The sequence below is a fragment of the Scomber scombrus genome, chromosome 5, assembly GCF_963691925.1.
Source record: "Scomber scombrus chromosome 5, fScoSco1.1, whole genome shotgun sequence".
Classification (NCBI taxonomy): Eukaryota; Metazoa; Chordata; class Actinopteri; order Scombriformes; family Scombridae; genus Scomber; species Scomber scombrus.
The window spans coordinates 32,892,897-32,914,202 of record NC_084974.1 but is presented as its reverse complement, the minus strand read 5'-3'; the positions used below and the strand labels follow the sequence as shown (position 1 = coordinate 32,914,202).

Genomic DNA, 21,306 nt, shown 5'->3' with positions numbered 1-21,306 from the left:
ACCCCGAAAACTGTGTTTTTAGGTCTGATGAACACACAAAATAAAAAGCTGAGATCATTTTCAGTGGTGTTTTTTTTTTTCACACTCAGGACTTCTTATCGTAATTTTAGGACCAAAAATAAATTAAAGACTCAGGTAGAACTATATTTCTGTATGTTAGGAAGCAAACATCAGGTTTTCTGGTCACAGTTTTAAAAGCAACATACCACAGACTGTAGAGCTGCAATTATTCAGTTAGCTGATTGATGATTAATTTTCTGTCAAACTACTTTGATAATCAATAAATTGTCATTTTTCTAGCAGAAATATTTAATGTTTCAAGATTCTGAGATGTGAGAATTTGCTTCTTTTTTATGTTTGATTGAACAAAACAGGAAATTTACGAGCATCACAGCAGACTTCAAGACACAAACTAAATCATTGATTGGTTGAGAAAATATTTGTCCGATTAATCAATACTGAAAATACGTGTTAGTTGCAATTCCTCTTTACTTCTTTGGCATTTTAAATCTTCCATATGTACAGTCTGCACATGGAGAACAATCAGTAATCAATAGTTTCAGTTCAGGTGATTAAATGTTGTTTTATCCATTAATCACAAACTATTTGACAGATTTATGTTGGCCTGTTGTTTGTCAGTCAGTTCCAAACACAGGCACGGGGACCAGCAGCGGTCCTGAAAGAGGTCTCAACAACAACAAGGGAACAGGAAACGGTGGCTGTATTATCCTCAGAGTAAACGTCATGTTCCTGAACACACGAGCAGGAACAAACGGGTCGGTTATTCACACCATCCCGCTCCACTGTAACGACGTGTACGCCACTCCTCCGTCTGCCCCTGGCGAGCAGAGCAGGACCGTCTTCTTCACGTTGGATCCCAGACGAGCGATGGCGAGGACGTCGAGCAGGCAGACGGACTCGTCCAGAGACACACAGACGGCGATGAAATGAGCGTGGAAACGAAGAGGGTCGCCTGAAATGAACAACGATGCTTAAAAACCATCACTGACCCAAGAGGTTTTTATCTTAAAAATAAAAAATAAACAGATTCAGACTGACCTGGATAGACGAGGAAGTCTCCTCCGAACTTCCCCGCTGAGGTCAGGTAGAAGCCCCGCCCCCTCAGGTCTATGAACACCTGGTACCTGGCGGCGCCGCATGGGTCGTCCTGCTTTCTCATCAGCCAATCAGCCTGCAGGAAGGCCCGGGCCTCGGGGCAGTACGATAGTCCTGCCCTCGCCGTGCTCAGCTGGACCGCCATCCCGGACCGAGGGAAGGTAAAGCTCTGGTCCAGGGCCTCCAGGCGGCCCTGCAGGGCCTCATCTGCGGTCCCACCTCCAGGATCTGAACATGAGAGAACCAGGACTGTTAGACCAGGGTTAGGGTCAGGCAGCAGATTGGTTGTCATGGTGACGTCATGGCTCTCACCTTTGTGTGATACCGTCATGGCTCTGCACAGCGCTGACTTCCTGTCCTCCAGAGCGAGGACGCTCTGCTCCTCATAACTCCTCTGCTGCTCCTCCTCATACTGCTCCACCTGCTGACGGAGCTCCGCCCCTCCTGCCTCCTGCCGACACCAACAACAAATCAAACACACCCTCTGTGACGGTGAACAGACTGACCTGCGGTGAGTTAACTGACCTTTGACCCAGGCGGTGCGGCGGCGGCTGCATGGCGCTCCGTCAGTAGTCTCTCCTCCTCCGGCAGCAGCAGCAGCGGGCGGCCCAGGCGGCTGTTCTGTCGGGGGGTTCGAGCCAGCGACCCCAGCAGCGCCCCCACCAGGCCCTGAGACCTCACCGCACGCAGGTCCTCCGCCCTCCACAGCAGGGGGGCGGAGTCACACAGGCTGACCCCAACCACCGGGGACGACTCCTCCTCTTCCTCCTCTCTGTTCGGAGGATCATCCATCAGCTCAGTCTGTGGAAAACAGCCAAACCAATCAGTGACTGATATCAATATTTATTGTTATTATAATATCGTGAATATATCGTATCGTGACACGTTTTCTGTTCTGTCACTAAAGGGTTAAATTATATGTGATGATGATTCAAAGTCAAACTGACACTATTTTATTTTAAGTTTATTTTTGTGGATAAATGATGAAGATGAAGACTGGAAACAAGTATATAAGAGGGACAGTATGACGTCATACTGTGCTGTTATGAAGAAGACTGAGATGAAGCTGAAAGCTCATCAAAAACAAACCTTCAGTGGTCGTTTGAGCTGGTGTCTAACTCTCACAGATCAATGATCAATGATCGATCAGCTGTTGACTTACCCTGCTGTGGACGCACGTGTGCTGCTTTCCTCCCACGCTCCTCTTCACGTCATGCCGTAAACGGATCCGGTAGTAGTTTTAACTGCAGTCGTTTAAACTACAAAACGTCACAAATATTAAAACCCAGAAAACACGCGACACGTTTCACAAAAAGTTTCAAATGAAGAAGCGAACACCGAGCACTTCCGCTCTGTGTGACTGCAGAGCGGAAGTGCTTGATATGAACACCGTCACATCCCAGCGGGGCGGGGACACCCAGCCATGACTGTCTGAGGCACCGCCCCACTCACTTTATCTGTCGTAGAGAGAAAAACTATCGCACACAACACAGAGGCGGTGATACTAGCCAATAGGAGCGCAGACAGGTTTGATTGACGGCGGAATCAGCCAATAGGAAGCCGCAACGTGCTTCAACGGTTCAGACTCAGTTTAGTCTCCCTGGTAACGCTTCTGTTTACATTTAAACCTTCTAAACAGTTAATTTATCATCGTTTAATCCAAACGTTTGTCTATTTTTATTTTATTTTATTTTAATCCCCTTTAAGTCTTATTAACCCAACATTTTTACCCATTTTAACCTATTTTGGACCTTTGAAAGCAATAAAAAAACATCCTAAAATAACAGTATTTAACCCTTCAAAGGTCAAAAATAGGTTAAAAATGGGTCAAATTGGACCTGAACAGTATGTAATATATATTTATATATAAATTAAATACAATTAAATTCAAATTTTGTTACACCCTTAACTTACACTATTCTCTTTAAACTAACCACTGATGGGATATCTGCAAAATACAGCTGTTAAAAATGTTTGGTATAATTTGGGACCAATTATAAAGAGACTATTTAAACTGAGTCAAAAATTCATTATTTATTATTATTATCATTTATTTCATTCATTCAAACTGAACATAAAAAGGCAGAAATCAAAAAATGTTAAGATGACGTACTGATAAAATGGTTCATTAGTTCAGCAGCAAAAAATTAATGATTTTAGAAATAAAACAGTTTTCCAGACAAGAAATAACACGACAGATTAAATCCTTCACTATTGTCAGATCACACAGGACTTTAATCTGTGAGTTTATTATTTAAATATGATATAATATGACACCAACATGTAATAATAAACTGTTTTTTAGTGAGTCAACATTCATATTTAATGTTCCAGTTTTTTCTCTGCTGCGTCACAAAAGACCAAAAACCTGAACTGAAGGAACATTATTTTAGTTTTAAACTCAAGATGATAAAAGAACATTTATTTTATTGTATTATATTCTTATTGATATCATCTGTGTGTTACAGGATGTTAGTTTATGTCATCTTTATTCATAAAGCGCCAAATTACACATAGTCATGTCAAGGCTCAACATTCACAGAGCAGCAGGAAAACCTCCTTTAACAGGAAGTGACCTCAGACAGAACCGACCAGCTGGCTTTATTATTACTCTGACTTCATGTAGAATATAAATTAAACCACCTGACCGTATCATGTGATTTACTTCCTGTGTAGATTGAGACTTAGACAGTAAAAGTTGGATCACAAACAAAGTTTATTAGTTTTCATCAGAAAGCAGTGAAGCATGGCAATGAGGCTTTTATTCTGAAAGTAACACTGTCAAAGGCTTCAGCATCTGTACAGATGTTGCATAGCAACAGGGCTTCAATGGACTGATTTCAATTTGATGTCGGAGCAGAATCAGCTGATCACAGTTAAAGGGAAGATCCAGCATTTAGATCATTTCCTGTTTCCTGTCTGTGAATCCAGCGACCTCGCTCGGCTTCCTCTGGACTACATTTCCCAGAATGCTTTGTGACATTCTCAAAAAAGGGACAAAAGGAAGAAATGAATTTGATGTTTTCAGTCAAAATGAAATGAAAACAGAAAAACTAAACATCCAATCAGGTTCTCGCTGTGGCCACGCCCCTCAGATAAACCCCTCCCCCTCCCAGGTGATTGACAGGTGAGGAGAAAACATGTTAGCGTTCAGACGCAGGTCAAACCTTCAATCTGTTTAAGTGCAACAAAAAAGTCCTCAGTGTTTCTAACACACACCCCGAGCTGCTGTGTGTGTGTGTGTGTGTGTGTGTGTGTGTGTGTGTGTGGTGAGATTTGGAGGCGTGGCCCGTCACTCTTCCTCCTCCTCTTCTTCCTCCTACTGTCCTAACTGCAGCTCCTCCAGCTCCTTCAGCAGCTGCTCCTCCTTCTGGACCTTCTCCAGCTGAGAACACAGAACATTAAACGACTCCGTCATCATCAGAAAAACTTAAAGAGTAAATCAATAAAAAGATGTAACAGTATAAACTCACCTGGTTTTTCTGCAGGACTTTTCCAGACTTCTCCTGCTCCTTCAGCTCCTCGATGGCCTTCAGCTTCTAAAACACACAAAAATCAAAACTGTGTAATCAACCTTCCTGTCATATTGACCCCGTCTCTCTTTCTTTCCTTCCTCTTTTTTCCTCCCTTCCTTCCTCCCTCCCTCCTTTCCTTCCTTCCCTCCCTCCCGCCTTCCTTCCTTCCTCCCTCCTTCCTTCCTCCCTTCATCCCTTCCTTCTTTCCTTTCCTCCCTTCCTCCTTTCCTTCCTTCTTCTTCCCTTGCTTCCTTCCATCCTTCCTTCTTTCCTCCCTCCTTTCCTTCCTTCTTCCTTCCCACCTTCCTTCCTTCCTCCTTTCCTCCATTCCTTCTTCCTTCCTTCCTCCCTTCCTTCTCCCTCCTTTCCTTCCTCCCTCCTTCCTTGACTCGAGGACAAAAGGAAGGTTAATAAAAACAGGAATTTATATTTTCTCATGTCAGTTTTAGACGTAATCAAACAAAGGGTTAAAACAAATATGATTTAATTAAAACTCATGAAATTAATCTGCTGTAAATAAAATGTTTTAATTTAATTTTTTATTGTGTGTCTGAAGACAAAAAGAACATTTTTATTTTCTTATTTATTATAAACTTATTATATTTACTATGTGAGTTCTATAAGTTGTAAATTATCTCTGTTATTAATTATATTATTGAATCTTTATCCAATCACAGCGCTCGGACGGATCATGTGACTTCACCTTCTTTACGTTCTTTATCTTCTTGTCTGTTTCCGGGTCGCCGCAGGTCGGCTCTGATTGGTTGTTTCTGACGGGGGCGGAGTCAGAGGGAGGCTCGGGGTCCGCCTTCGTCTCCTGCAGGAAGACAGGTGAGAGACAGACAGGTGAGAGACAGACAGGTGAGGGACAGACAGGTGAGAGACAGGCAGGTGACAGACAGACAGGTGAGGGACAGACAGGTGAGAGACAGGCAGGTGACAGACAGATGAGACACAGACAGGTGACAGACAGGTGACAGACAGACAGGTGAGAGACAGAGGTGACAGACAGGTGAGAGACAGAGAGGTGACAGACAGGTGAGAGACAGACAGGTGAGAGACAGGTGAGAGACAGGAGACAGACAGACAGGTGACAGACAGGTGACAGACAGACAGGTGAGAGACAGGAGACAGACAGGTGACAGACAGACAGGTGAGAGACAGACAGGTGACAGACAGGTGAGAGACAGGAGACAGACAGACAGGTGACAGACAGGTGACAGACAGACAGGTGAGAGACAGGAGACAGACAGACAGGTGAGAGACAGACAGGTGAGAGACAGACAGGTGAGAGACAGGAGACAGACAGACAGGTGACAGACAGGTGAGAGACAGGAGACAGACAGACAGGTGACAGACAGGTGACAGACAGATGAGAGACAGGTGAGAGACAGGTGAGAGACAGACAGGTGAGAGACAGACAGGTAACAGACAGACAGACAGACAGACAGACAGACAGACAGGTGACACAGGTGAGAGAGAGACAGGTGAGAGACAGACAGGTGAGAGACAGACATGTGAGAGACAGACAGGTGAGAGACAGACAGGTGACAGACAGACAGGTGACAGACAGACAGGTGAGAGACAGACAGGTGACAGACAGACAGGTGACAGACAGACAGGTGACAGACAGGTGAGAGACAGACATGTGAGAGACAGACAGGTGACAGACAGACAGGTGAGAGACAGACAGGTGACAGACAGACAGGTGAGAGACAGACAGGTGACAGACAGACAGGTGACAGACAGGTGAGAGACAGACATGTGAGAGACAGACATGTGACAGACAAACAGGTGACAGACAGACAGGTGAGAGACAGGTGAGAGACAGACAGGTGACAGACAGACAGGTGACTGACAGGTGAGAGACAGACAGACAGGTGAGAGACAGACAGGTGAGAGACAGGAGACAGACAGCTGAGTGACAGACAGGTGACAGACAGGTGAGAGACAGGTGAGAGACAGACAGACAGGTGAGAGACAGACAGGTGAGAGACAGACAGGTGACAGACAGACAGACAGGTGACAGACAGGTGAGAGACTGACAGGTGAGAGACAGACAGACAGGTGAGAGACAGACAGGTGAGAGACAGACAGGTGAGAGACAAGAGACTGACAGCTGAGTGACAGAAAGGTGACAGAAAGACAGGTGAGAGACAGAGAGGAGACAGACAGGTGAGAGACAGACAGGTACCTGTTTAGCAGCCTTCTTGGCCTCTCTCTTCCTCTGGTTCTTCAGAGCCGTCTTGGAGACGTTCTTCTCTGCGGCGGTTCCGGTTCTCATGTTCTGCGGCGGTTCTTCTTCATGCTGACGGAAACAAACATTAATAAACTTCCTGTCTCACTCTCCAGATGAGACGCACCTGTGTGTAAGCGTCCTCACCAGTTTGGTGCTGGGTGTGGCGGGCAGGTGTCTGAGGGCGGGGGGGCGGTAGGCCTGGGTCGGCGCTGCCTGCGTGCTGCCGAGCTCGCTGGGAGCCGCCTGGTACTTGACGCTGCGCTCCGGGAAGCTGCCTTCAGGGAACGGCTGCCAGCGCACCTCCCACAGCTCCGAGCCCTGCGCCACGTCCCACTTGTGCAGCACGGAGCCGGTGTAGTGCCAGATCTTATAACCGTTGCTGACCCGCAGCCGGGGCGAACACGTCGCCGTGACGACGTGCTCGCCGTCGGGGCACCAGGAGAAGTGTGTGGCGTCCGGAGCCTGAGGTTTAGAAACCTGAGCGGAGAGAAAAAGGTCGAAGAACTTTTACTGAATCAGCTCTGCAGTCATCGTCCTGCTGGAGCAACTTTGTGTGTGTATGTGTGTGTGCGTTTGTGTGTGTGTGTTTGCGTGTGTTTGTTTGTGTTTGCGTGTGTGTGTTTGTTTGTGTGCGTTTGTGTGTGTGTGTGTGCGTTTGTGTGTGTGTGTGCGTGTGTGTGTGCATGTGTTTGTGTGTGTATGTGTGAGTGTGTGTATGTGTGAGTGTGAGTGTGTGTGTGCTGCGGTTCTTCACCTGTTTGTACTTCTTCGTGTCCCAAACCTCCATCTGACCTCGCAGGTTCCCGAAGCCGGCCAGCACCAGGATGTGACCCGTAGGACTGAAACAGGAAGTGACAGACTGACTCAGCGTTTGTGTTCATCAGTAAACATGGAGGGAGGAAGTCGACCCGTGACCCACCTGTAGTAGGCAGCGTTTCGTGGTCCGGTCCCGAAGTCGAACACCGGGTCACATTTGAGGTTAAAGATGGTTGCCTTGGCCGGCATGAAGCCGTAAACAACGCAGAACTCTGCAGAGTTCGGACTCCACGACACATCGTAGATCGGACCGTTCTTCACTGTTTCCAACGACAACAAAGTTCAGTTTGTTTGTTTAGATATATTTATAATCAGTCACGTTGATGTATTTATGTAGCAGCAGTCTGAAGTAAAGTAGTAGGTACCGGCGGGGAGTTCTGGTCCTCTGAAATGAGGCCAACGTGGAAGTAACTTAAAACTGCATTCTATCAAAAGGCCACCAGGGGGCGACCGTTTTGGTGTCAAAAGGACTTCCGTCTCTATACAAGTCAATGGAGAATTCACCAACTTCTCACTTGATTTCTAACCTCAGTAAACGTTTTCAAAATGTGTTTATGGTCTCAATCGCTAGTTTAAAGCCTTCTTCAATGCAGTATGATGTTCATTTGGGACATTTCGGCCTCCCTGATTTTATATGTGACGATAAAGCAGGGTATGCATTAGGGCGTGGCTACGTGGTGATTGACAGGTTGATTGGTTCACAGGTTCAGGAGGGCGCCTCATGCTCCTCCTGATGCCCATATAAGTAGAATCCATGTTTTTATTTTTCCCAGCATGCACTGGAAATTTTCAAGATGGCGCTGCTCAGATCCGATACTATTGGCCTCCGAGCAGCAGTCCACAAACCAATGGGTGACGTCACGGATGTAACGTCCATTTCTTATATACAGTCTATGGTAATAACTGTATTAACGGCTCCTTACACAGTTGAACCACAGATGTCTCTCCATTAACAGCCAGGTAATGCAGCGTCTGCTCGCCGTAATAAGAAGCTCCGGTTTTATCGACCTCGGTGCTCGCTGTCACCACCACTGCCGAGGCTGTAAGAGAAGAAGAAGAAGAAGAAGAAGAAGAAGAAGAAGAAGAAGAAGAAGAAGAAGAAGAAGAAGAAGAAGAAGAAGAAGAAGAAGAAGAAGAAGAAGAAGAAGAAGAAGAAGAAGAAGGACGAGGAGAAGATGAGATGAAAACCAGACAATTAATATTTAAATGTGATCAGTCGTGTCAGCCGCTCCCACCTTTCTTGTTCCACTGCATCGTGACTCTGTCGGCCTTAAAGAAGCTCTTGTTGGCGAGTGCGGCGGTGGGCCCGCCCAGCACCGGGTACTGATACAGACGGACGAACGACGGCGCTCCTTTACTGCCCGGCACGTAGACGGCAACCTGCGGAGGACAAACAGCACGGAGACAGACGGGCAGATTAGGAACCGGAGCTCAGACTGTGCTGGTTGAAGGGTTTTTAGGGTCTCACCTTGCTGGGCTGACCTCCGGGTGACAACGAGAAGTCCGACACCTTCTGCATGTGGAGCTTGTTGGCGATGGTGTCTGAGGAGAGGAACACAAAGCTGATCATATTAATATTAATCTATACAGGAAGTCTGGAGGAGCCTCTCTCTGCACTCTGTGTCCACGAAGAGAGGAGAGAGAAAGAAAGGAAGGAAGAAAGTGGAGGAAGAAGAGAAAGAAAGAAAGAAAGTTGGAGAGAGAAAGAAAGAAAGAAGAAAGAAAAAAGAGAGAGAAAGAAAGGAAGGAAGAAAGAAAGAAAGAAAGAAAGGAGTAAAGCAGCAGGTTCCTGATCTCCATGGTAACCAGAGTAAATGTAATATTTAGAACAATTGTATTCCATTACCTTTATTTAATATAAAGTTATAATGTAAGATCATGCCAAACTAGTTGATATGGTGTTTTATTGACTATTTACTGTTTTTAAGCAAGTTGAGTTATTTGGTACAAAGTGTTTATGGTTACACCACTTAGACATTTTTGCCATAATCCTCTAATATATTCTCTCTAAATGGATTAAAAGCAGAAATTTGATGCTGAGTCCACAAAAAAAGAATGTGTGAAGTTATTCATACGTTTATTTTCACATTTTAACCCTTTAAATTTAAATTAAACCACATGGACACAATAAAACATCACTGACCCAAAAACATTAAAGCAGCAAAACATCATGGATGATAAAAGTCTTACTGAAGTCATTTTTCTCGAAGAAGTGCAGCTCGTTGTTTACGCTCCTCACAGCGATCTCCTCGTCTTCAGACCAGCTGGGACACCTGCAGCCAATCACAGACAGCTTCACATTAATTAAACAGCTGCAGCCAATCAGAGGCAGCTTCACATTAATTACACAGCTGCAGCCAATCACAGACAGCGTCACATTAAACAGCTGCAGCCAATCACAGACAGCTTCACATTAAACAGCTGCAGCCAATCACAGACAGCGTCACATTAAACAGCTGCAGCCAATCACAGACAGCTTCACATTAAACAGCTGCAGCCAGTCAGAGACAGCTTCACATTAATTACACAGCTGCAGCCAATCAGAGACAGCTTCACATTAAACAGCTGCAGCCAATCACAGACAGCTTCACATTAATTATACAGCTGCAGCCAATCACAGACAGCTTCACATTAAACACCTGCAGCCAATCAGAGACAGCTTCACATTGAAGCAGAAGTGTGTAAACTCAAACTGACCAGTTGTCGACTTTCTTCTGGTACAAAGATTTAATCAGACGGCCGCTGGAAAGCTCCCACAGCTGGAGGTTAGCGTCACCCTGAGGAGAGTCCTGAGTCTCTGAGACACACAGAGCAGACACACAGAGCAGACACACACACACACACACACACAGACAAAAAATTAGTTTCTCTATAAAACTTTTTCTGATTTTCTTTTATCAACAAACAGATTAACTCATCAGTAAACTTTAATCTCATTTTAATCACATTGTTGTTATTAATCTGATATAAACATATAATCTGATATAAACTGATATAATCTGATATAAACTGATATGATATGATATAAATTGATATAATCTGTTATAATCTGATATAATATTATATAAACTGATATAATATAATAATCCAGGGTAATCTGCTCTTACTGGAGTACGGTTGCCAGGTGACCAGAACGCTGCTGAGAGGAGAGAAGTCCAGCAGAGCCGTCTTTGGGAGGTCAAAGGTCGACACGACGGAGCCATCTGAGCATTTCACCACGGAAACGCTTAACCAATGAGAAGAGAGGACAGAGTTAACCAATGAGAACAGAGGACAGAGTTAACCAAAGAGAACAGAGGACAGAGTTAACCAATGAGAAGAGAGGACAGAGTTAACCAATGAGAAGAGAGTTAACCAATGACAACAGAGGACAGAGTTAACCAATGAGAAGAGAGGACAGAGTTAACCAATGAGAAGAGAGTTAACCAATGAGAACAGAGTTAACCAATGAGAAGAGAGGACAGAGTTAACCAATGAGAACAGAGTTAACCAATGAGAAGAAAGGACAGAGTTAACCAATGAGAACAGAGGACGGAGTTAACCAATGAGAACAGAGAAGAGAGTTAACCAATGAGAAGAGAGTTAAACAATGAGAAGAGAGGACAGAGTAAACCAATGAGAACAGAGGACGGAGTTAACCAATGAGAAGAGAGTTAACCAATGAGAAGAGAGAACAGAGTTAACCAATGAGAAGAGAGGACAGAGTTAACCAATGAGGACAGAGTTAACCAATGAGAAGAGAGGACAGAGTTAACCAATGAGAAGAGAGGACAGAGTTAACCAATGAGAACAGAGGACAGTGCTAACCAATGAGAACAGAGGACAGAGTTAACCAATGAGAACAGAGAACAGAGTTAACCAATGAGAAGAGAGGACAGAGTTAACCAATGAGGACAGAGTTAACCAATGAGAAGAGAGGACAGAGTTAACCAATGAGAACAGAGGACTGAGTTAACCAATGAGAACAGAGAACAGAGTTAACCAATGAGAAGAGAGGACAGAGTTAACCAATGAGAACAGAGGACAGTGTTAACCAATGAGAACAGAGGACAGAGTTAACCAATGAGAAGAGAGGACAGAGTTAACCAATGAGAAGAGAGAACAGAGTTAACCAATGAGAAGAGAGGACAGGTGTATTTACCTCTGTCCGTTACACCAGCCGAACAGCGTCCCATCTCTGCTGAAGGTTACAGACCTGCTGACCCGAGAGTCCCTGAGAGACACACACACACACACACACACACACACACACACACACACACACACACACACACACACACACACACACACACACACACACACACACACACTCACACACACACACACACACACACACACACACACACAGATTAACATGGTTTATGGGGACGTTACTGTGATGATGATGATGATGGTGATGATGATGATGATGATGACGAAGGTGTGTTACCTCTGGAAAGCAGAGTGCTGATCACAGTTGGGAGGTCCACAGAGCAGAGACGTACCGTCTGATGCTCGCACTGCAACACACACACACACACACACACACACACACACACACACACACACACAATATTACACATTACATTATAAATAGAGTAACTAGTAATCTATTACATTTACACAGGAACCTTCACAACACTGCTGATTATTTTATCACTGATTCAATCAGAGTTAATCAATACTTCTTCTTCTCTCAGACTATAATGAGAATCAGTAGGAATATATTTCTACAGACGGTTTGAGTCATAATTAAACTTTTTATTAATAAAACAATTAAAACAACAAACTATCAGCTGCTCTGTGAGCTGCTTTAAAATGACATATTTTCATATTACATTCATATTTTTATTTCTTTCCTTTTTGTTATTTTTAACGTTACTTTTAATGTGAATCACTAGTAAAGTTATTATTATTATTATTATTATTTATTATCACATCAACAGAGAGAAAGATCACGGCTCTTATTTTGAGTATAAACAACAAACTTCATTAAGAAATGAATTAATTTAAAGTATCAGAAGCTCAGCACATTAAATGATCCTGAAGACAACCTGTGAACCATATCATTTATCATCAGTTACAGAAGATACAATTCATAATAATAATAATAATAATAATAATAATAATAATAATAATAATACTAGTGTTTAGTAAAGCATCTTTCACGGTGAAAATTGAATGAAAACATAATAATTTAAAAGCAAGAACAAAAGAAACACTAAAACACGTGTTGGTTATATTTATGTTAAATGAAACTAAAATGTCTCATAAATTAAATCTGAAGCTTCTCTTTTAATTTATCTTTTAATCTGTTTGTTAAATGTTGATTAACAGAAAACAAGCAGATGTTAAACTGAACCAAACTTCATGAAGGAATCAGTGAATTGAATGTTTTCACTGCTACAGGTTAAACAGCTCATCATGTTTTATTAAACTAAAGTCTGGTTATTAAGCTACAGATGTCACTTTATAATTCTGCTGATATATTAGCTCAGAAACAGCTTTTAATCTGAAGTATTTTAACCCTTTATAACCGGATCATGAGTCATTCCTTCAGAATAAAACAGCTTTTATTTCTTCCACCTGAAACATTTTATAAGGTTTAAATTTAACCATAAAAAAAACAGCTGATTTCAGACACGTGAGCATAACCCCAAAAAATCACCAAAACATCGAGACGTTTTTAAACTGAATTTGGCGCCAAATCGCCGCGACTGAGCACGTGGTGAGTGCCGGTGTGTCGGTGCTACAGCCTCCCGGTAACGGACCGGTAAAGGAGCCGGTGTGAGTCTTTAAAACCCCGTTAAAACACAGATATGAAGTTTACCCACCTGCTAACAGCGGGATGGGGGGCGCCATGTTTACGTGTGTAGGAAGAAGGAGTCCAGTTGGCCGGAAACACGTCACTGCAGCGGGGAGGGGGCGGGGGGGGCGCAGTGCCACATCAGCATTGCGCGTTAATGTAACACGTAATTAAACAAAAGTCACGTGTATGATTCATTCACCAAACATCACACGTGGCGTTATATTATTAATAACATTTATATTATTTTATTATTTAGATAAAATGTTGCTTTTTTTAAAGTTTCAGGTTGGAGTTTAGTTTGAAAGGTGCGTCAAGCTTCCGGAGAGCAGCTCAGAGGGAAGAGACTTCCGGTTTCAAACTGGCTTCAAAGTTGAACCCTTTTAGTAGCTACGGAATCAGATTTGTGTCTTTATAATCAAGCAAAACGTTTTTAATACCAAACAAAAATTATAAATGGACTTTACTTATAAATCGCTTTTCTAGTCGTCATGACCATTCACACATTCATACACCGTTGGCATAGCAACATGTGGACTGGAGGACACGGGAATCGAACCGCTAATCTTTCAATCGGTGGACGACCCGCTCTGCCTCCTGATCCACAGTCGCCCCTAAAAATAAGAAATAAGAATATCAGCTCTAAAATATAAACTACAGGCTTCAAATCGGGAATCACCAGCGGCTCCAGGATATATTGATATTATCACGATACTTGTGTCACGATACGATATTACTGTGATTTTAAATATGCTGCGATATATTGAAATTCATTACCTTTTTCTCACCTGCAAATTATACAAACCCCCAAAGGGTATACAACTTAATAAAAGATCGATACTTGCCGTCCGTGTATCGATACAATATTGTCACGCAAAATCTCGCAATACTATGCTGTATGATGTTCTTCTATTTTTATGTCCACTTGCTGCTGTAATAATGCAAATGTCCCCATTGTGGGATTAATAAAGGAATATCTTTATCTTTATCTATTGAGTCCACGAACCACAGGTCCCCGTTTGTCCTTTTACTTTGAAAGAGCACACAAGAAGTTTTATTTTAGTGCGCGGAAACTTGACGGTGGAAGTAGGAGTTTCCGGCAGGAGTCAGCGCGGGGCGGGGTTTGATCTTTGTGAGTACGTAGACAAGAGAGAGAGACCGAGACAGTCTGACACGAAACACCTCAGAGACTCAAAGTGTCCTCGGACTGAGACAACACATCAGTTAAATCTCATTTAAAGAGACAAGAAGACAAGAAGAAAAGATGGTGGCCAAGCAGAGGATCCGGATGGCGAACGAGAAGCACAGCAAGAACATCACTCAACGCGGGAACGTCGCCAAGTCAACGGTAACAGCTGTTTCTATAACCACTGCTCCGAAACATGTGAAAAAATGTTGTAATTCAGGATCGAAATGCGTATTTAGGTTCATACTAAAGCTTCGTTTAATCTGTAGAAAATTGGTTCTGATTCTGGGTCAGTTAGTTTTCAAAAAAACCCAAAAACCAGCCGCCGGTGTTACGTTGAGAGTGGTGACCGTGCAATCTGGTGACTCGCTCAAAGTTCCGCAAAAGTGGTTAAAACACACAGAAGTTGGTTAAAAACGCGATTAAATGTTCTGTTGTCGATTAATATGAAGTCTCAGTTCATCAGTAAACTAATCAATCAGTCAGAACAGCTGGCACATGTAGATAAATACCGATTATCAGGATATCTTTGATCAATAAACGCCCCCTATCAATACAGCGTCAGCGTTGTGTGGAACAACAACAGTGCTTAAATATTTACTCAGTGATTTTATTTTGTTAAATAATCCTCAGTAGTGTAGATTTAATGAGTCACAGCAGGAGACACTGACGTCATCACAATAGTACCAAATCAATACATGATCAATATGTTGATCAGCATTAATTCAGATCATTTAAATCTGATTTAATTGGCTGTTTTATATATATATTTGTCTTGAAGAAGTCAGTTTGTGTGTTTATCACATTTTACACGTTTATTCTTTTTTTTTTAAATCATGTTGCTCCTTATTGATTAGTTTATGACGTCATAGAAGTGATTGATTGTTTTGATAAAACTTCAGAGTGAAAAAACAAAAAGTCTCTTTAAGTTTTCAGATGTTTTATTTTGTTCAACCAAAAGTTTAAAAGACTAAAAATAAAAATATTCACTTTACGATCAATAAATCAAAGTTTAATGAGTTCAGCAAAAGACTGAAAACTACAAAAAGTGGTAAAAAAAAACTTCAACACTTAAATTTAAAGTGTTAGTTAATTCATTAAAACCACTAAAAACTGAACCGTGAAGATTAAATGATGAAATCTGAGAATAAAATGTGACTGTTATTGTTTTTATCTTCCAGAGAAACGTGTTGGAGGATAAAGGTGTCGGTCCCTGGCTGCTCGCACTCTTCATCTTCGTCGTTTGTGGATCAGGTGAGTCTTCCTCCTCTTCCTCGTTAACGTCACCACAATAAAAGCCTCGATTAAACTTCACTCAGCTGTTTTTATTAAAGAATTAAATCTACAAAAACTTAAAAAAATCTAATATTTGATTCAATTATTTTTTTAGTGATGAAAATATAATTAAACAGATCAAATGTCTGTTATTTATGTTTTTGGTAAAAAGTTTTTAATTTGTATTTTTTAAAGTATTAATTTATATTTTTTATTATTTATTTATTTTATTATCATTTATATAAGATATTCCTTTATTTCTTTAGAAGTTCCACAATGGGGAAATTTGCAATTAAATATAATTTAATAAATTAAAAATATAAATAAATATAATAACTTTAAATAACACGAATATATATATATATATATATAAACAATAACTAATAAATAGAAAATAACATGTAAAAAACAGATGAAACCTGACACCTGAAGTTTGAACTGAAGCCCCGCCCCCCCGTGACGTCACGCGGGCGGTTAGACTGACATGAGTTAATGATCGATCACCTGGCAGCACAAGTGTGTGTGTGTGTGTGTGTGTGTGTGTGTGTGTGTGTGTGTGTGTGTGTGTGTGTGTGTGTGTGTGTGTGTGTGTGTGTGTGTGTGTGTGTGTGTGTGTGTGTGTGTGTGTGTGTGTGTGTGCGGTCGAGTTAACCTGGAGCTCAGATGTGATAAAGGTCATTTAGTGAGTTAATTTAACATTTTAATAATAATAACATAAAAATAATAATAATAACCTTTCTGTCATCAAGCTGAATATAAAGTGTCATCATGTTATAATTTAATATTTAATAAACATGAGCTAACCTCTTCTTCTTCTTCTCTCTGCAGCCATCTTCCAGATCATCCAGAGCATCAGGATGGGCATGTAGTGATGTCACCAGCAGGGGGCCACGACGCCCCCACGACCCAACCGACCAAAACATTCCTGAACTTTGACCTCTGCCAGCTGACTCCAGTCATTCCCGAGACAAACGACCAAACCCCCCCTCCTCACCCCCCCCACTCCTTATCCCCCGCCCCCCCCTCTCATATCCCCCCCCCGTTATCTGTTGATTGAACGCGTCGCTGCTCGCTGTCCTTCTCACAGGCAACACGTCGGCTCTTTGTGCCTTTCTCTGTTTACCTGTCTACCAAACCCCGCCCCCTTCACCACCCCCATCCCCCCTCCTCCTGCACCTGATTACACCTTATCAGTAAACACGGGGGGGGGGGGGTCATAGTCCAACCTGCTCCTGTAAACAGCTCAAATGAATTTTCGTGTTTTTCCAAAATATCTGCAGCGTCTGTTCAGCTGTGAGAGAGATGATGATGGTGGTGATGATGATGATGATGGTGATGATGATGAAGGTCTTTTGAATCAGAAGGTTTGCAGGTGCTGACAGGTGTGTCTGCACTGTGTGCAGCGTCACCTGAAAAATCGTGTTCAAGTAATAAAAGTTTCATTTTGAAGATCAGACTCTCTGAGTGTCATTATTATTATTATTGTTATTATTATTAATTATTATTATTATTATTATTATTTATTTGTATTATTATTATTAATTATTATAACTTCATTTATATCAGACTTTATTATTATTAATATAACTTAATTATATCAGACTTTATATCAGATTCAGGTTAATGTGTTTCACAGCTGATAATAAAACAAGCGACGACACAGAAAAAGGAATAAAAATGTTTAAAAAGTTTAAATAAAATAAGTAAAAAATGTATAATTAAATACATAAAAATGAGTAAAATAAGACAATAAGGGGATTATTAAAAGTTAGAGTAAAAAAAGAACCAAGGTTTAAACAAATTAAATAAGATAAAACTGAAGAATGATAATAATATAAAATAAAGTAGAAATACATAGCTTTCATATAAGAAGCTTAGCTCAAAGTGAAGTTTCACATTAAAAGAACATAAAAGCTTTATATTAACTCTACATCCTGATGTCTTTACACTAATTCACATTCATAAACTCTCCATCAGTCATTAATAAATGTTTTTATATCTGCTCACATTATTATAACATATTACACCAGACAAGGTATTTACAGCCTTAACATCACAAAGCCAATTAAAAACGGAAAGTAAAACGGACTTCAGCAAATCAGGACCAAGCATGAAACATCATCAAAGTGTTAACATCATAATTTAAAGGTTTAAAGCACATTTCGTCAGACTGATCAATAATATAATGAACTTTTATGTCCAGAGAACACTACAGACACATTCAGTAGTTCAGTCAGAGCAACAACAACCTGCAAATCAATACAAACTAGATTCTGATCACTGATAGGCTGATAGGTTCCCATGGCAACGCGATACATACAGTGAGCGCTACTGTAACTGATCCGGTGGCATCATTCGCACGTTTTACCTATTGCGTGGCCAAAAATTTGTATTTCGTGTGCATGTTATAGCTATATGGTGGACCATGTCACCAGAGGGTATAGAAACAAACCGCTAACGTTAGGCTCAGCTCACAGCTCACGAACATTATTCAGATAGAAGACAGAGAGATAAAGCCCCCGCCAGCGCCCCTATAAATGAACAACGACAAGCACCAATATAGTCATGTTACACCGTTTTGTTCAGAAGAAGCTCAGCTATTTACCAGCTATAACCATTTACAGCTCAACAATTGTCCACTATTGTCATCTACTGTCTTCTACTGTCTTCTACTGTCTTCTACTGTCTTCTACTGTCATCTATTGTCCTCTACTGTCTTCTACTGTCTTCTACTGTCTTCTATTGTCTTCTACTGTCTTCTACTGTCTTCTACTGTCATCTATTGTCCTCTACTGTTATCTATTGTCTTCTACTGTCTTCTACTGTCTTCTACTGTCATATATTGTCTTCTACTGTCATCTATTGTCTTCTACTGTCTTCTACTGTCATCTATTGTCTTCTACTGTCTTCTACTGTATTCTACTGTCTTCTACTGTCATCTATTGTCTTCTACTGTCTTCTACTGTCCTCTGCTTCCCTTTACTGCCATCTACTGTCTTCTACTGTCTTCTACTGTCCACTACTGTCTTCTACTGTCCTCTACTGGCTTCTTACAGCTCAACAAAACACAAGTCAAACACTGAGCAACTGATTGCGCCAGTAGCAAAAACGCTCCTCCGTGTAAGCACTGCGCATGCCCGCAGTCACCGCGGTCCTCTTAACTTTAATTTCACGATATCTACTCAAACTACACATCAAATAAAGGCTGAGATTTCACTGATTCACATTCCTGTCCGACCAAAACTCGCGGAATAAACCGTCAAAGAAAAGTCCAAACAAACTTCCAATTGTAAATATACAACTAAAAATGATGTCTTACCTTCGCTGTTTTTATGGTTAAAAGTTGTCTGGTCGCATAATATTCCCAGTAACAGCTTCTCCAATGTCTCTGGATCAGTTTGAGTCGATTCAAGCCAGTTTCCATTAATTTAAACGGCATGAGGGATGAATTGCAGATAGCCTTCCTCATCGTCCTCAATGCGAGCACACAGTATTTGTCTCCATCTAGTGGTTGAACTGTGCTATTGTGACAGATTTAGCCAACAGCACTACTTTCTAGAGGGCGTGAACTTTCATTAGAGGTGTGAACCGTTCAAATTGACCAATTGGTTCGTTAGATATTAATGTCCTCTACTGTCTTCTATTGTCCTCTGCTTCCCTTTACTGCCATCTACTGTCCTCGACTGTCTTCTACTGTCCTCTACTGTCCTCTACTGTCCTTTACTGTCCTCTACTGCCCTCTACTGTCTTCTACTGTCTTCTACTGTCCTCTATTGTCATCTGCTGTCCTCTACTGCCATCTACTGTCTTCTACTGTCTTCTACTGTCCTTTACTGTCCTCTACTGTCTTCTACTGTCCTCTGCTTCCCTTTACTGCCATCTACTGTCTTCTACTGCCATGTACTGTCTTCTACTTTCTTCTACTGTCTTCTACTGTCTTCTACTGTCCTCTACTGTCTTCTACTGTATTCTACTGTCCTCTACTGTCTTCTACTATCTTCTACTGTCCTCTGCTTCCCTTTACTGCCATCTACTGTCTTCTACTGCCATTTACTGTCTTCTAATGTCATCTACTTTCTTCTACTGTCTTCTACTGTCCTCTACTGTCTTCTACTGTCTTCTATTGTCCACTGCTTCCCTTTACTGCCATCTACTGTTCTCTACTGTCTTCTACTGTCCTCTACTGTCTTCTACTGTCTTCTATTGTCCACTGCTTCCCTTTACTGCCATCTACTGTCTTCTACTGTCCTCTACTATCTTCTACTGTCCCCTACTGTCATCCAATGTCTTCTACTGTCCTTTACTGTCCTCTACTGTCTTCTACTGTCATCTACTATCTTCTACTGTCTTCTACTGTCCTCTACTGTCTTCTACTGTCCACTATTGTCTTATATTATCCTCTACTGTCATCTACTGTCATCTACTGTCCTCTACTGTCTTCAACTTTCTTTTACTGTCTTCTACTGCCTTCTACTGTCCTCTACTGTCTTCTACTGTCCACTATTGTCTTATATTATCCTCTACTGTCTTCTACTGTCCTCTACTGTCCTCTACTGTCTTCTACTTTATTTTACTGTCTTCTACTGCCTTCTACTGTCCTCTACTGTCCTCTACTGTCTTCTACTGTCCTCTACTGTCTTCTACTGCCTTCTACTGTCCTCTACTGTCTTCTACTGTCCACTATTGTCTTATATTATCCTCTACTGTTTTCTACTGTCATCTACTGTCCTCTACTGTCCTCTACTGTCTTCTACTTTCTTTTACTGTATTCTACTGCCTTCTACTGTCCTCTACTGTCTTCTACTGTCTTCTACTGCCTTCTACTGTCCTCTACTGTCTTCTACTGCCTTCTACTGTCCTCTACTGTCTTGTACTGCCTTCTACTGTTCTCTATTGTCTTTTACTGTCTTCTACTGTCCTCTATTGTCATCTACTGTAATCTACTGTCCTCTGCTTCACTTTATCGCCATCTACTGTCTTATACTGTCCTTTATTTCCTTTACTGTCCTCAATTGTGTTCTATTGTCCTCTACTGTGCTCTACTGTCCTCTACTGTCCTCTACTGTCCTCTACTGTCCTGTACTGTTTTCTACTGTCTTCTACTGTCCTCTGCTTCCCTTTACTGCCATCTACTGTCTTATACTGTCTTCTACTGTCCTCTGCTTCCCTTTACTGCCATCTACTGTCTTCTACTGTCATCTGCTTCCCTTTACTGCCATCTACTGTCTTCTACTGTCCTCTGCTTCCCTTTACTGTCATCTACTGTCATCTACTGTCTTATTCTGTCTTCTACTGTCCTCTACTGTCCTTTATTTCCTTTACTGTCCTATATTGTGTTCTACTGTCCTCTACTGTCATCTACTGTCCTCTACTG

At 41.8% G+C, this 21,306-nt stretch overlaps 3 protein-coding genes across 3 annotated transcripts; 1 reads left to right on the top strand and 2 right to left on the bottom strand.

Moving 5' to 3' along the window:
• Nucleotides 1-290: 290 nt before the first annotated feature.
• Nucleotides 291-2,386, bottom strand: tsen34 (TSEN34 tRNA splicing endonuclease subunit). The gene is made up of 5 exons (XM_062418604.1): nucleotides 2,279-2,386; nucleotides 1,642-1,917; nucleotides 1,429-1,567; nucleotides 1,060-1,344; nucleotides 291-973 (listed from the first exon to the last, which is right to left on the bottom strand). The coding sequence occupies exons 2-5, from the start codon at nucleotides 1,906-1,908 to the stop codon at nucleotides 786-788; spliced, it is 879 nt and encodes a 292-aa protein (XP_062274588.1). The 5' UTR covers nucleotides 1,909-1,917; nucleotides 2,279-2,386; the 3' UTR covers nucleotides 291-785.
• A 1,428-nt stretch (nucleotides 2,387-3,814) lies between these two features.
• Nucleotides 3,815-13,559, bottom strand: eif2a (eukaryotic translation initiation factor 2A). The gene is made up of 16 exons (XM_062418548.1): nucleotides 13,500-13,559; nucleotides 12,116-12,185; nucleotides 11,828-11,899; nucleotides 10,794-10,912; nucleotides 10,384-10,483; nucleotides 9,877-9,959; nucleotides 9,155-9,228; nucleotides 8,922-9,066; nucleotides 8,610-8,726; nucleotides 7,790-7,946; nucleotides 7,625-7,709; nucleotides 7,015-7,347; nucleotides 6,826-6,939; nucleotides 5,335-5,448; nucleotides 4,590-4,655; nucleotides 3,815-4,501 (listed from the first exon to the last, which is right to left on the bottom strand). The coding sequence occupies exons 1-16, from the start codon at nucleotides 13,525-13,527 to the stop codon at nucleotides 4,436-4,438; spliced, it is 1,743 nt and encodes a 580-aa protein (XP_062274532.1). The 5' UTR covers nucleotides 13,528-13,559; the 3' UTR covers nucleotides 3,815-4,435.
• Nucleotides 13,560-14,608: 1,049 nt separating this feature from the next.
• LOC133980077 (stress-associated endoplasmic reticulum protein 1) lies at nucleotides 14,609-17,381 on the top strand. The gene is made up of 3 exons (XM_062418647.1): nucleotides 14,609-14,819; nucleotides 15,839-15,911; nucleotides 16,761-17,381. Exons 1-3 carry the CDS (start codon nucleotides 14,736-14,738, stop codon nucleotides 16,799-16,801), a joined length of 198 nt encoding a protein of 65 aa, XP_062274631.1. The 5' UTR covers nucleotides 14,609-14,735; the 3' UTR covers nucleotides 16,802-17,381.
• The last annotated feature ends 3,925 nt before the right edge of the window (nucleotides 17,382-21,306 follow it).

Bases quoted from the DNA above. Each gene is read 5' to 3' on its own strand.
- LOC133980077 (XM_062418647.1), top strand. From the start codon at position 14,736: ATGGTGGCCAAGCAGAGGATCCGGATGGCGAACGAGAAGCACAGCAAG. The intron at 14,820-15,838 runs GTAACAGCTGTT...TTTATCTTCCAG, and splicing joins GGAACGTCGCCAAGTCAACG to AGAAACGTGTTGGAGGATAA. The intron at 15,912-16,760 runs GTGAGTCTTCCT...TTCTCTCTGCAG, and splicing joins CTTCGTCGTTTGTGGATCAG to CCATCTTCCAGATCATCCAG.
- tsen34 (XM_062418604.1), bottom strand. From the start codon at position 1,908: ATGGATGATCCTCCGAACAGAGAGGAGGAAGAGGAGGAGTCGTCCCCG. The intron at 1,568-1,641 runs GTCAGTTAACTC...TGGTGTCGGCAG, and splicing joins CCGCACCGCCTGGGTCAAAG to GAGGCAGGAGGGGCGGAGCT. The intron at 974-1,059 runs GTCAGTCTGAAT...TGTTCATTTCAG, and splicing joins AGACTTCCTCGTCTATCCAG to GCGACCCTCTTCGTTTCCAC.
- eif2a (XM_062418548.1), bottom strand. From the start codon at position 13,527: ATGGCGCCCCCCATCCCGCTGTTAGCAG. The intron at 10,484-10,793 runs GTAAGAGCAGAT...TGTGTGTCTCAG, and splicing joins CACCTGGCAACCGTACTCCA to AGACTCAGGACTCTCCTCAG. The intron at 5,449-6,825 runs GTACCTGTCTGT...GTCTTCCTGCAG, and splicing joins CCAAGAAGGCTGCTAAACAG to GAGACGAAGGCGGACCCCGA.